The 15,680-nt window shown below is 40.6% G+C and overlaps 1 protein-coding gene across 2 annotated transcripts in view; it reads left to right on the top strand.

The window, feature by feature from the left end:
* The window catches only part of LOC149163677 (calcium-dependent protein kinase 34-like), a 49,217-nt gene extending 34,223 nt beyond the window's left edge, over positions 1-14,994 (top strand). Inside the window, exons 2-9 of one of the 2 annotated variants that reach the window (XM_089431810.1) lie at positions 12,918-13,061; positions 13,218-13,370; positions 13,453-13,568; positions 13,651-13,818; positions 13,965-14,092; positions 14,201-14,300; positions 14,383-14,505; positions 14,668-14,994. In XM_089431810.1, coding sequence (XP_089287936.1) covers positions 12,918-13,061; positions 13,218-13,370; positions 13,453-13,568; positions 13,651-13,818; positions 13,965-14,092; positions 14,201-14,300; positions 14,383-14,463 — 890 coding nt within the window. In that variant the 3' untranslated portion in view covers positions 14,464-14,505; positions 14,668-14,994. Of the gene's footprint in view, positions 1-12,917; positions 13,062-13,217; positions 13,371-13,452; positions 13,569-13,650; positions 13,819-13,964; positions 14,093-14,200; positions 14,301-14,382 lie in introns of both variants that reach the window. The other variant, XM_089431809.1, reaches the window with a different exon arrangement.
* Positions 14,995-15,680: the final 686 nt, after the last annotated feature.

The following is a 15,680-nucleotide window of genomic DNA, read 5'->3' as shown; positions in this document are numbered from 1 at the left end:
TTTGGAGTTTAAGGCCTTGGTTGAAAACCAAACTTGTAAGAAAATGTTGATTTTTAATGTACTTTGGACAAGTGGTTTCCCATGGGTTAGTCTCTACCCTAGCGAAAAGTGTCCAAAATAATAATTTTCCTAAGTGTGACTTTATAAAGTGAAAGTGACTTTATAGGTGGTAAAGTCGATGTTAAATTATAAAGTGAAAAGTGACTTTAGACATAAAGTACAATGTGGGTACTTTATTTAATGGGTGAGTTAAAAAATAAAAAGTGAGAATTGAATACACATTTATTCTCATCCCTTGATCTAAATGAATCTGAGCCATTAGGTTTTAGGGTTGCCTAAAAGTCATTTAGGGAAACAAAAGAGGGAAATGAAAAGAGAGACTACATTCATTCTTCATGAGCAGATTGGAGAAAGGAGGTTGAGAGCTGGAGAAAAGTTGTGAAGGAGAAATTTGTTGTAGCGAGTTGGAGTGATTTATGGGCAAAGCTGGGTGTGAAAATCAATGCATAGAAGACAACAAAAGGTACAATATGAACAACATTGAATGCTATGAACTGCACGTTGTTCGACAAAAGATTTTGAAAAAAAATCTGTATAGTCTGTACAGCAGTATGGAAATCCGTATGAAGTCCATACAGTCGTATATGTACAGTACATATTTTCAGCGTCAAGTGGGCACGAAAATCGAGGCAAAGTGGGCACGATTTTCAAGGAGTTTTGTGCTGATGAGATAAGTTGTATTTTGTTGTTTTATTTTGTTTGCAAATTTATTTTCCCTAAACTTGAAAGATAAATAAACTTGAAGAGCTCCCTAACAGGTTTTCCCCTGAGAAGATTGAAGGGGTTTTGCCTGGGTCTATGTTGACCAAAAATTTGTGTATTTTTGTGTGTTTTGCTGGTCTGGTTATGTCCATATTTATTTTCAACATGTCTTGACAGTGCCATGTGTTTTAATCTAGAAATTTCATTTCCAGAATTCTATATGTTGAATGTATGTTTATGGGAAAGGGCATTTCACTGAATGGAAGTGATAAGGTGAAATTAAAACCGGGTTGGGATTGCGGGAAACTTTTTTTTGTCATCAAATTTCAACATGGTATCGGAGCTACAGGCTGAAAATTGCAGTTTGAACAATAGAGAATAGTTTGGGACAGCAAATAGTGGTTTGGACAACAAATTGAATTTTTGGACAACAAACTGATATTTTGGTACAGCAAGGTGAAATTTCACACACACTGAACTTTTGGGACAACAAGGTCTGGTGGAAAGTTCATTTCTCCATTTTTTTGGTTTTCTAAATTTTGGACAGCAGTATGGCCATGTTCTTAAGGATAGAGGACAGACTGGATGGGATATCCAACTATGCCGTTTGGAAGGACAGATTCCGAACAATGTTTGAGGAGGTAGCAGTTTGGGACATAGTGTGGCAAATGGTTGTACCTCCTACTGCTACAGATGAACTTGTTGAATTCACAAAAAATAATGCAAAGGGAAAAAGGATTTTGATGGAGAGTCCGAAGGATCATGTGGTTCCTCAAGTGAGAGGAAACACATATGCATATCAATTGTGGACAGCTCTAACCACTTTCTATCAGAGTACCAATAAGAGCAGGAAGATGGTACTCAAAGAGCAATTGAAGAACGTCAGGATGACAAAGGCTGAAAGTGTAGTTCATTATCTTGGCAGGGTCAAACAGGTACGTGATCATTTGATTGGTATTGGTGAGGCAGTGGCACCCACAGATTTAGTAGTGGGACTTCCTAAGTCTTGGGAGGTCTTTGGATATGCTGTTACCTCTAGGGAGAATCTTCCCAATTGGGACAAATTCTGGGATGATTGTGTGCAACATGAGATACGAAAGACTGATAATGGTAGGGTGAAGATAGCAGATGAGGAGGATGTAGCCTTGACAGCCAGGGGGAAGAACAAAGGGAAGGCCAAGAAAGGGGCCTCATCAGATGGGGCTAAGGGAAAGGAGAAGAAGAAGAAGAAAGATATGGATACTTCCAAAGTCAAATGTTGGGCATGTCAAAAGATGGGACACTATGTTGCTACGTGTTCTGAGAGGAAGAACAAGGGGAAGAAGGGTACTGCAACTTCAACAAAGGTGGAGCAACTTGCTTCATAGTTTGACCAGGACTTTGCATTTATTACTTCTACATCTAGTAGGAGTACATCATTCGATGTGTGGTACATAGATAGAGGGGCTTCTCGCCATATGACAAGTGCACGGGAGTTCTTTTCAAAGCTTGCAGAGAGGGCACTTGATATTGAGATTTCAGTGTCTGCTGTGGAGGAGAAAGGGTTTGACGACACTTTCTTAGGAGGGAAGGTATTGATGCATCCTAAGGGAGCTTCCATCACTTCGACCAAAGTGATTGGAATCTGCTCTGGGAAACTATACAGGTTCAATTTCCAGTTAGCAGGAGCATTGGTGAGTAGCACATCTGGTAGCGCACTCACACTAGTACCACCAGCAGTAGAGACTTGTGTGAGTTATGGCACCGGAGGATGGCGCATATGCATCATGGAGCTTTGAGAGTACTGAGGGAGATCACTATTGGAGTTCCTGATTTTAGTGTCGAGCATTATGAGGTCTACATAGGGTGCGCTTTGGGCAAGTTCCCATTCCCAACGAGCGATAACAGATCTAAAGGTATACTAGACTTGATTCATATTGATGTTAGTGGCCGTATGTCTCATGTGTCTTTGGGTGGTTATGAGTATTATGTTATATTCTTTGATGACTACTCTAGGAGGACTTGGATATATTTCTTGAAGAGCAAGGGTGAGGTCTTCGGTCTCTTTAAAGATTTCAAAGCTCTTGGGGAAAAGCAGACAGGTAGGAAGATTCAGGTCCTGAGGTCAGACACTGGTGGTGAGTACAGAATGGGGTGTCTAAAAGGAAGAACAGAGCTATTGTTGGGGCTGCTAGAGTGATGATTCATGATTAGGGGTTGCCTTTGTTTTTGTGGGTTGAGGCCTGCAATACTGTTGTTTATCTTCAGAACAGGAGTCCTCACAAAGTATTGGGGAATATGACTCCGGAGGAGGCTTTCACTGTTGAGAAGCCTCATGTGGCACATCTCCGTATCTTTGGATGTCTTACATATTCTTATATGCCAAGGAGCAAAGGACGAAGCTGGAACCCATGGCAGAGAAGGGTATCTTTATGGGTTACAACAAGACTTCGAAGGCTTATCGGATCTTCATTCCTTCTAAACGGAGAGTGGTGATTAGGAGGGATGTGAAGTTCGAGGAGGAGAGGGCCTATCGGAGATCACGGGAGTATGATGAGAGAGAGTCACAAACTTCTCCTCAGCAGGGAGGTCAGGTACAGGGAGCAGGACCTTAGGGTTCTGGATCGACTGGTACAGGAGGTACTTCAGTGTTAGTGACATCTGGGGCACCAGTGGCGAGTTCACCGAGCACTTCTTTAGGGAGTCCACTGGTACATAGTTCACATGGCACTTCAGCTGACACAGGCACAAGTGCCAGTACAGGTTCTTCAAGGACAGGTGCTGGTACAGGCACACCAGGGTCAGTTGGCAGACCTTCAAGTTCACCAGACTGGGGGGCAGAGGATGAGGTTCCCTATGGGGAAGCTTCTTCAGGGAAGAGGATGCCCAAGTGGCTTCAAGACACCTTGAAGGAAGAGGAGTCCGTTGGTCCTTCGAAGAGGGTGAATAGGGAGAGTTTGCCATCTGAGCGGTTTTGCAGTTATGTAGCCAAGGCTACCAGTAGTGTTGACTCTGAACCTACTAGCTATGAGGAGGCTGCCAGCTAGGAGGTATGGGGAGAGGCTATGGTTGAGGAGTATGCCTCTATCATTAAGAACAATGTCTGGTAAGTGGTGCCTAGGCCTGAGGGCAAGTCAGTTGTGACTTCCAGGTGGCTCTACAAGATCAAGCATGCTGCGGATGGCAGCATTGAGAAGTTCAAGGCGAGGTATGTGGCTAGAGGGTTCTCACAGATAGAGGGAGTTGACTATGATGAGACATTTGCTCCCGTAGCTCGACACACTTCTATCCGGTCCCTTATTTCTATTGCTGCAGAAATGGGTTGGCAGATCCATCAGATTGATGTGAAGACCGTATTTTTGAACGGAGTTATAGAGGAGGAGGTGCATGTTGAGTAGCCACAGGGCTTTGAGGTACTTGGGCGGGAGACCCATGTATGCCGGTTGAGGTGAGCACTCTACGAACTTAAGCAAGCTCCAAGAGCTTGGTATTCGAGGATTGATACTTACTTGCAACAGATGGGTTTCACGAAGAGTGATGCAAATCCGAACCTATACTACATTGTTGTAGGGGATGATCCGTTCATTCTTGTGTTGTATGTTGATGACTTGTTCATTACTGGGGTAGAGACACTGATTAGTGGTTGTAAGGAGGATCTTGCTATGGAGTTCGAGATGAAGGACATTGGGATGATGCATTACTTTTTGGGGCTTGAGGTGTGGCAGGAAGAGGGGCATATCTTTCTGGGGCAGGGGCAGTACGCTGTGGATGTGTTGAGCAGATTTCACATGGCAGACTGTAGACCCATGTCTATACTTATGATCACCAACTGGAATAAGCTTCATGCTTCAGATTCTAGTTTGGTGGATCCCACATTGTATAGGCAGCTTATTGGGTCCTTGATGTATCTGGTCAACACTAGGCTAGATATATGCTTTGCAGTGAACACACTTAGCCAGTTCATGGTTGAGCCTAGGAAGGTGCACTGGGTAGCTGCAAAGCACATTCTTCGCTATGTGCAGGGGATTGTTGATTGTGGTCTGGACTATAGGCGGGGAGACGGAGTGAGGTTGGCAGGTTACACAGATTCAGATTAGGTAGGCTGTGCTTCTGATAGGAAAAGCACTTCAGGGTGTTGCTTCATATTAGGTTCGACAGTTGTGTCGTGGTTCAGTTGAAAGCAAAATTCAATTGCTTTAAGCTCTTCTGAGGCTGAGTATATGGCTACTAGTCAGTCTGGTTGTGAGGCCATTTGGCTTTGCAAGTTGTTGTATGGCCTATTTGATCAGGAGTTGAGACCAACGATTATTCACTGTGATAATCAGAGTTGCATTAAACTCACAGAGAATCCAGTGTTTCATGACAGGTCAAAACACATTGACATCAGATATCATTTCATCAGGGACTATGCTCAGAAGGGGGCAGTGAAGTTGAAGTATATATCAACAGATGAGTAGGTGGCCGATGTTCTCATGAAGTCCTTGCCAAGAGGCAAGCATGTCCATTTCAGGGATAAAATGGGTGTGGTGACAAACACTTTCCTCGGTAAGACGAAGTGTTAATTTTTAATGTACCTTGGACAAGTGGTTTCCCATGGTTTAGTCTCTACCTAGGGAAAAGTGTCCAAAATAATTATTTTCCTAAGTGTGACTTTATAAAGTGAAAGTGACTTTATAAGTGTAAAGTCAATGTTAAATTATAAAGTGAAAAGTGACTTTAGACAAAGTACAATGTGAGTACTTTTATTTAATGGGTGAGTTAAAAAATAGAAAGTGAGAATTAAATGCACATTTATTCTCATTCTTTGATCTAAATGAATCTGAGCCATTAGATCTTAGGGTTTCCCAAAAGTCATTTAGGGAAACAAAAGGGGGAAAAGAAAAGAGAGACTGCATTCATTCTTCATGAGTAGATTGGAGAAAGGAGGTTGAGAGCTGAAGAAAAGTTTTGAAGGAGAATTTTGTTGCAACAAGCTGAAGGAGTGATTTCTAGGCAAAGCTGGGCATGGAAATCAAGGCATAGAAGACAACAGAAGGAACAGTATGAATAACATTGAATGCTGTGAGCTGCACGTCATTCGAGAGAATATTTTGAAAAAAAAAATTGAAAAAATAATCTGTACTATCCATACAATGGTACAGAAATCCATATGGTACATATTTTCAGCTTCAAGTGGACATGGAAATCAAGGCAAAGTGGGCATGATTTTCAAGGAGTTTTCAGCTAAAGAGATAAGTTGTATTTTTTTTGTCTGCAAATGTATTTTTCTTGAACTTGAAAGATAAATAAATTTGAAGAGCTCTCTAACAGGTTTTCCCCGGAGAAGATTGAAGGGGTTTGGCCTGGGTCTAAGTTGACCAAAATTTTGTGTGTATATCATATGTGTGTTGCTGGTCTGGTTATGTCCATATTTATTTTCAACATGTGTTGACAATCCCATGTGTTTTAATCTGAAAATTTCATTTCCAAAGTTCTATATGTTGAATGTATGGTTATGGGAAAGGGCATTTAATTGAATGGGAGTGATAAGGTGAAATTAAAACCGGGTTGGGATTGCAGGAAACTTTTTTTTGTCATCAAATTTCAACAGGAAAAATCAAGGCGTTGAAGTCTAATAATGGTGGGGAGGACACCTCAAATGCATTCAAGGAGTTGTGTGCGAAGGAGGGCATCAGGAGGGAGTTGACTACACTATATATTCCTTAGCAGAACAGGTTGGAAAAGCGCAAGAATAGGGCCATAGTTGGAGTGACTAAAGCCATGTTGCATGACTAGGGGTTGCCCAAGTTTCTTTGGGCTGGGGCATGCAATACAATAGTTTTCTTGCATAAACAGAGCCCACACAGTGTTGGGGCGAGTTACACTAGAGATGTTTATAGGGAAGAAACCATATGTATCACATTTCTAGATATTCGGTAGCCTGGATTACTATTATGTACCAAAGGAGAAAAGGAAGAAGTTGGAGCCCACAATAGAAAAGGGCATTTTTTTGGGCTACTATGAGACATCCAAGGCATACAAGGTGTATATACTAGACTTAGGAAAACGGTGATTAGAAGAGATGTGAAGTTTGAGTAGGAAATGGCTTTGAAGGAGTGTCCTTAGAGTGTGAGCAGGCTACAGTGTAGGAGGAGGAGTAGGAGGCTCAACCAACACCTCAGACTACAACTGTACATGTTGATGGGTAAGTCGAGGAACATAAGGACGAGCGGGGACACGCAGTTGGAGGAGAGAGTAGAGCCCACTTAGGTCGTGATTCCTAGCACAGGGAAAGGAGATTGAGATGGGCAGATTAGACGATTCATGAGGCACAGAAGCAAGTTGGTGCTCCTTGTACATCGGTTCGAGAGAGCAGGTAGCCACAAAGGTACACATGTGAGCCTTCCAGCTATCAGGGGGTAGCCACTTAGTAGGTGTGGAGATGCCATGGTGGACGAGTATGCCTCCATCATGAAGAATGATGTATGGGAAGTGGTGTTGAGGCTATAGGGAAAGTTTGTGGCGGGCTCTTGCTGGGTCTACAAGATCAAGCATGGGGTTGATGGGAGCATCTGGAATATAAGGCAATATTTGTGGCAAAGGGGTTCTCACATGTAGAGGGGATTGATTATGATGAGACCTTTGCCCCGATGGCCAGATATTCGTCTGTCAGGGCTATTGCAGCGCAGATGGGGTGGAGGATCCACTAGATGGATGTTAAAACACGTTCCTCAACGGGGCTGTTGAGGAGGAAATTTATATTGAGTAGCCGGGGGGATTTGAGACATGCAATAGGGATACTCACATTTGCAAACTCAAGAGAGCTTTGTGTGGGCTCAAACAAGCTCCTCGAGCATGGTATGCTTGGATTGACAGTTGCCTTCAGGGATTGGGCTTCACCAAGAGTGAAGTGGACCCCAACCTCTACTACATTGTTGTTGGAGGTGAGTCACTTATTCTGGTGGAGGAGAGAGTAGAGCCCACTTAGGTCGTGATTCCTAGCACAGGGAGAAGGAGAGTGAGATGGGCAGATTAGACGATTCATGAGGCACAAAAGCAAGTTGGTGCTCCTAGTACATCGGTTCGACAGAGCAGGTAGCCACAAAGGTACATATGTGAGCCTTCCAGCTATCAGGGGGTAGCCACTTAGTAGGTGTGGAGATGCCATGGTGGACGAGTATGCCTCCATCATGAAGAATAATGTATGGGAAGTGGTGTCGAGGCTAGAGGGAAAGTTTGTGGTGGGCTCTTGCTGGGTCTACAAGATCAAGCATGGGGTTGATGGGAGCATCTGGAATATAAGGCAATATTTGTGGCAAAGGGGATCTCACATGTAGAGGGGATTGATTATGATGAGACCTTTGCCCTGATGACCAGATATTCGTCTGTCAGGGCTATTGCAACGCAGATGGGGTGGAGGATCCACTAGATGGATGTTAAAACAACGTTCCTCAATGGGGTTGTTGAGGAGGAAATTTATATTGAGTAGCCGGAGGGATTTGAGACATGCAATAGGGATACTCACATTTGCAAACTCAAGAGAGCTTTGTATGGGCTCAAACAGGCTCTACGAGCATGGTATGCTTGGATTGACAGTTACCTTCAGGGATTGGGCTTCACCAAGAGTGAAGCGGACCCCAACCTCTACTACATTGTTGTTGGAGGTGAGTCACTTATTCTGGTGTTATATGTGGATGATTGATAGGCATAGATAAGCTCATCCAGGAGTGCAAGAGAGATCTTGCAGGCAAGTTTGAGATGAAGTATATGGGGCTGATGCACTATTTCCTTGGCTTGAGGTTTGGTAGGGTGATGGCGAGATCTTCTTGGGGAACAGCAAGTATGCCCTGCAGATTCTTAGGAGGTTTCACATGCAGGATTGTAGGACCATGACCACGCCTCTACTCACAAACTGGAGGAAGGTGGATACGTCCAGATTGGAGCAAGTCGATCCTTCACTTTATCAACAGTTAATTGGGTTGCTGATGTATTTGGTAAACATGCGGCCAGATATATGGTTTGCAGTTAACTCTTTCAGCCAGTTTATGGTTGAGCCTTCTAGGGCGCATTGGGTTGCTGCCAAGCACGTAATGAGATATCTCAGGGGGACAGTAGACCACAAATTGTAGTATAGAGTCTAGACATGTTGATGAGATGAGGGTTAAGGGCTTCACGGATGCAGATTGGGCAAGGAGCTTCATAAACAGGTATAGCACACCAAGATGCATATTCAGTGTTGGATTAGTAGTTGTTTCTTGGCCCAGCTGGAAGTAGAGATCAGTTGCATTGAGCTCAGCAGAGGTCAAGTACATGGTTGCCAACTTGGCAAGGTGTGAAGCTATTTGGTTGAGGAAGCTTCTCATGGGCTTGTTTGGGATAGAGTTGGAGCCCACCATGATCCACTGTGACAATCAGAGCTGCATCAAGCTCTTTGAGAATCCAGTGTTTCACGATCGCTCAAAGCACATCGACATACGCTATCATCACATCAGGGATATTGTCTAGTATGGTATAGTTACACTCCAATACGTACCAACAAAGGAGCTGATCGCAGACATTCTGACCAAGGCTTTGCCAGGGAGCAGATTTGTTTACCTCAGAGAGAAGTTGGGTGTAGTGCAGAACACCTTCCTCTCTAAGAGGGAGTGTTGATTGGAGTAGAGAAGTAAGGGTTCTGCTTGCCTAGGTGCTAAGGCTAGTAGAGGGACCCACAAGACAACCACTTTAGCAGAATATTAATTTATTTAACTATTTCCAAAAGTTATACTTAGAAAAATTTAAAAATACTAAGTTAACTTATGATTTAATTTTTAGCTGTTGAGAGTAAAGGAGGGGCTTAGGTCGAAATTATAAGAGGAGATAGAGCGAGTAAGTGGCCAGATTGATGAGCACAAAGAGTGTGTGATTGGCTCAACAAGAGAAGGGTTTTCAGCAGTCAGCAAGCAGATCAGGGATCAAGAGGCAAGAAGGACGAGGTCGAATAGCCTTAGCCCAACTCAGAACCAGCACGGTCGTACAATGTGTATGCGTGCGTAAAATAGCAGATCTATGCAAGCATTGCGCAGGGGTTGTCTTGATTTTGATTCAGATCAGTTATTGAGTGGAGTTGCTATAAAAGGGAGGCATTCCCTTGTTGTATAAATTTCTGAAAAAATTATTATTTGCTGAGCTAATAGAAAAATACACACAGTTGCAGGTTTTCCCCTAAGTTGGGGTTTCCTGTGTATATCTTGTGTTCTATGTGTTGAATGTGTCTGTCTTCTGATTTATTATTAATTTCTGCTGTGCATGCTAAGTTATAAAACTCAGTGTATTTGCAATTTAAGTTTCCGGAACAGCTGTTGTTTGTATTTCTGGTTTTTACACTTCGAAATTTGCGAATCAGTTACCGGGTTTTAAGAAAATCTAACATAAAAGCCTACATTCTATGTGTGCAGTCAATGCCTGAAGTCATTGCTACATGCCTCTCATGTTGAACTTCTTTAACTTTCCAAATGTTTGTATACAACTGATTTCTAGCAGTCATGTTTCAGATATTTTTTAGTAGCAAAAGTTTGATGTTTCACTAAACATATGCATTGATGCTCCCCTTTATAGCAATAATGGTAACTTCCTTTTATTTTTGCTTTTCTGGAAAATGCAACCTGTAGTACTTAAAATATACATCGGAGTTAAAACACAGACATGAGTTAAATGGAAATCCTATCAAAGAGTCTTTATCCTTTTGAAATATATCAACTCTGGCTTTGACCTGAATTGCCTGATCAATTTTGAACTTCTGCAGCTTGGCATGTCAAATTATAGAACGTGGAGAAAAGTGCAGCTTCTAATGTCTTCGTGAATTTCTCAATATACTCCAGTTTAGTGCCAATTGACAGGAGATAAAGAGTTGACTCTCATAACCCAGTAGAGGGAGGCATTATTATCTGAGATTGAGTGATGTTGTTTTTCATCCATGACATGGCTTTAAACTAACCATTGCAATAATAATTCTTCCATGTTCTATTGTATACCATACTGCTTGTTGCAGTCACATCTACCCTGAAATTTGAAGACAAGTTATGGTCAGAGAGAAATGCCTTTTTGCTGTCTTTATGTTTTCCTTATTTATTTGGTTTTTGACTAAACAACAGGTTTGTCTTTTCAGTGGTGGGCAGCATTAAAGACTTTGTTGAATATTATTACATAGTCTATACTTTGTCATATTTTAAATTAAGTTTAATTTAAATTTTCAATCTATGTGCCTGATCAAATCTTGTCATTAACAGGGATCTAATCTGATTGTTCAAGCTGATTGCGGGCAACCTACGTTCCTGTAGCCTTCTATGTACAGCAGAAATACCAATTCTGGTCCTTCTATGATCTTTATATCCCTATGGGATTCTGATAGTATCCATTTCATGATTGAAATTTCCAAGGGATTTGGATCCAGCTGAAATCCCATGATCGTATAACTCGTACATGACTTGTGACAGATTTCACACAAAACTAAAACAATCAACACAAGAAATTCAAGAAATAACGTTAGATTTAAACTCAGTTTTAAACTTTTAAAGGAGATTAATAGATGCCTTATAAGGCTTATTACACTGCATTCTTTCTGTTTAGATTCATGCATGCCTTTTAGGTAACTATTCCTGAAAATTGTAACTTGACTAGTCCTCAAATCCTAAAATTTGAAATTTTGATACCATCTACACCTTCTCCCACTCCTACACCTAGACCCAGACCTACACGCACATCCATGCTTCTGGTGGATACTATGCAAATACAGGAACAACAAAGCAGAAAAGAGGAAACCAAAGTGTTTTTGATACGATAAAAGTGTGTATGATCTAAGAAAATCTGTAATTGTTAACCTTTTTCTCTTTGAATCAAGCAAAATTTACTATTGTTTTTGTTTCCTTCATCTTATTTTCCTTTTGCCAATCATGTGTTCTAAAATCATCTTTAAATTTTTAACGGTTTTTCCTTTGAAACAAATGATTTTACCTCTTTTTTAGTTACTCTGTTTTCCCCATTATGGCTACTGTTTCAGAAGAACTTTCAGATTCTTTAGTCCAAAGTATTAGTCACTAATTAGTTAGTGGCAATACAAAAGTAGTTATTTTGCTGGAAGGGCATTATACAAGGCTGTTCCTCAATGATCCAATCATTCCTTTCAATTGACCTTAAAGCTATGCTACTGGATCCACATATGGAGGATCCAGGATTTGCATTTCTGCAGATTTAGATCCAGGTCCAGATCTGCTCAGGATATGTTTCCATTTCCAATTTTTAAATATTGGAGGATCTGTTCAAGATCTATTTTCAGCCACCAGAAACATCTGGCAGATTCCTCAAAAAAACCATTCCTGTCAAACACATTAAAAAGGTAAAATTAAAAATTAAAAAGGTAAAATGTGGGGTCCTAAAAACCATAATTTTTGCCTATAAATAGTGCCTCCCTTCATCTTAAAACAGATAGATCTAAGTTTATCGTAGCAGTGTGCACTTGAATTTGTGAGAGCAATTTAGAGCAAAAAATATTCGGAGATCTGAATTTTCTCTGTGTGTGGTTCATCAATTTTTTTATGTATCATTCCCTGTATCTGGGTCCTGACTTATACAAAAATTCCTGCGGTTCTATTTCCAAATCCAAAACCATTTCATGCAACTTAGCCTTGAAGGCAAAAGCTAAAGTTTTGTTATGCTGTTGGAGTAATTTGTTTATGTCTCCCTGTTTGCATTTGCTTTGTAATTTATACACTCCTGAGCTTGATTCTACCCAATTCACCCTAGTTGGAGATGTTTATTACTTGTGAAATCTATTCGGAACAATTCTGACACAAGCTGCATCTATATTGTTTTATTCAATTCTAGCTTTAGGAGTATGGGGAATTCAAGAGAACATTCTGATTTGATCAGATTGGGATGTTAGAAGAATTTTATCCGCTTAGCATGAAGGGCCAGTAAATTATGCTGTGCGACTCTTTCAGGGATCATAATTTGTACTTCAGCAGGTGTAATTCCCACTTTCTAATGATAAACATGTGCACTTGAACATATTTTGTATGCTGAACTGAAATGCATAGGGCAGTTGACCTTGGCTGCATTTTGGTTTTTGAGAATATTGTTATCGTTACATTCTGATTCTTTTCTTTGTTGGTTCGTTCAGAGTATACTTGGGTTTTATATATGTGTTTTGTGTGGCTCAGGTCAAGTATTTAGAGATATTGTAGGCAGTGCATATTATGTTGCTCCAGAAGTTTTACGACGAAGCTATGGGCCAGAAATAGATATTTGGAGTGCTGGAGTGATACTATATATTCTTCTTAGTGGGGTGCCCCCTTTTTGGGCAGGTTAGTACTACAAAGAACATATGTTGGAGTGCTATTACAGGACAGGAGTTATGTGTTGATTTAAAATATATAAGAGGTGAATTTTTCTTTGGGCATTTTAAAGAAATACAGTTAGATTATGCATCATAAGTTAAAAGTTCAAGATTGAATTGACAGAGTCAGAGCAAGGTATTTTCGATGCTATCTTGAATGGACATATTGACTTTGAAAGTGATCCATGGCCATCAATATCTTATAGCGCTAAGGACTTGGTCAGAAGGATGCTCAAGTTTGAACCAAAGGAGCGACTTACAGCTATCCAAGTCTTAAGTAGGTTGCAAAGTCTGCTTGTTTTTTTGCTTGATATGGTCTCATGTTCTTGTTCATACACTAAACATAATGCATGTTGCAGACCACTCTTGGATCAGAGAAGATGGTGAAGCACCAGATACACCTATTGACAATGCAGTTTTGAATAGGATGAAGCAATTCAGAGCAATGAACAAGCTCAAAAAAGTTGCTCTGAAGGTATGATATTATATCAGAATGTGAGTATCGTTAAATGTTTTAATGGTTTATGGTTTTTAATCCATGCGGGTTTCTCTTCCAGGTTATTGCTGAAAACTTGTCAGAAGAGGAAATAATGGGTTTGAAGGAGATGTTCAAGAGCATGGACACCGATAACAGTGGCACTATAACTTTTGAAGAGTTAAAGATAGGTCTTGCAAGGCAAGGCTCAAAACTCTCTGAAACTGAAGTCAGGCAACTGATGGAGGCTGTAAGATCATTGAATTCCTCACTTGTGTTGTCATTCATGTTAAAAAGTTTCCATTGAATTGATGCTCGGCAATACTGCAATTCTTTTGAATCTATCTTTACACTGTCTTGATTGTTTTTATCCGTGTTATCCTGTTCATGTTTCAGGCTGATGTAGATGGGAATGGGTCAATTGATTACATTGAGTTTATCACAGCAACGATGCATATGAACAGAATGGAGAGAGCAGATCATATATACAGGGCCTTTCAATACTTTGACAAAGACAGCAGTGGGTAAGCTCCGATAAATTTCACAGCGGAGATATCTTAACATTTGAATTTTGTTCGAATAGAGCACGTGTCAATGCTTTTGGAGGGCATTCATTTTGTACTACTTTACAGGTATATCACAGTGGATGAGTTGGAACAAGCTTTGAAAAAGTACGGAATAGATGATGACAGAACAATTAAGGAAATTATTGCCGAGGTGGACACAGACCATGTAAGTAGATCTTTGTTATGTTTCATATCTGCCTGTACACCTCTTAGCCGATAATTAATTCATTGCTTAATTATATCTTCAGGATGGACGGATAAACTATGATGAGTTTGCAGCAATGATGAGAAAAGGAACCCCGGACGGAAATCCCAAAAAGAGACGCTGAGATATTTATATGACGGGGCTCCAAGACATAAATGCTTTCCAAGTAAATTTTGCTTCTATGCCGTTTTAGGTTCCTGTGATGAGCTCTTTATTGTTTTGTGATCACAATTGTGATCAGTCACAACATGAACCCATTACATAAACGTTTTCAAGGATAACAAATTAGAAAGAATTTATGAAATAATTGATTCCCTCTTTTGTACAGCGTGTTCTGGTGGCATTTGCAAAGGTTGTTACAGGGCAACCTCTCCTCCGGGATCATTTAAGCCTTTGCTGCTTGTTTGTTGGGAGAGGGTATTCTTGGTGCATATTAACCATGAAGCTGCAACATGAAGCTAATTTCTTTTCCTAAATCAAAGAGCTTGGAGAGATCATTTTGTTCAGTATAGTTGTATTGCAGTTGGCTAATCAAGTGTTTGTAATTATATTTTGGCCGGATTGCTGTGGAATGTGTCCAGCCATATTGTAAGGTCGCTCTTTCTTTGGGAATATAAGCGCATCGATGAATCAATGTTGTGGCATATTTTCAAAATGGGTGTTACTATTTCTAATCAGAATTATGGAAGAGTAATAAGTTTTGGTTTTGGAAACTCTGGTCGGTGGCCAAGTTAGATTAATGATCTGTTAATTTCGGCTCCAATCTTTGAATTTTATGAATAATGTTATTTGAACCTTCTGTAGCAACATTCCAGAGTCATTCAATATCTCTCTTGATGAAGTTATTTTGCTTTTCGCTTTTCATATTTTATTGGAGGCTTGCTATTTGACCGACATTTTCTGCAGCTCGGCTCAACCTATTCAACTAACTTTAAAATGGTACTGTGATAACTGACATAGAACTTTTCTTTGTAAACATAGACACATTCTGGCGTCTGCTTATGAATTGCGTTCAAGAGTCACGTAGCCAGATGCCTAGAGCAGATTACCAATAAATGAATTTTCTGAATACTGTCCTCTTTTAATCTCTCTTTTGTTTTGGACATGCTATGTTGGTATTGCAGATATATCAACTGTATTTCTTGTTGATATCCTGAATGCTCTTGGATTGTATGGGATTAATCTCACCAGAACTTCCACAGTATTTGAAGCACCTCTCTTAAGTACGAGTTGAATAGTCTTTGGGATTTTACCCTCACCGGCAATTTCATTTGAAGCACTTCTCTTAAGCACCTCTCTTGAATTATGAGTTGAGAAGTTCAGCCTTAATTTTCGAAGTTA

This window comes from Pinus tabuliformis, chromosome 5_1, assembly GCF_031772625.1.
Source record: "Pinus tabuliformis cultivar Carrire ecotype Pingquan chromosome 5_1, CPIR1, whole genome shotgun sequence".
In the NCBI taxonomy this organism is placed as follows: Eukaryota; Viridiplantae; Streptophyta; class Pinopsida; order Pinales; family Pinaceae; genus Pinus; species Pinus tabuliformis.
The sequence above is the reverse complement of the archived record's forward strand: the minus strand, read 5'-3'. Positions and strand labels throughout refer to the sequence as shown.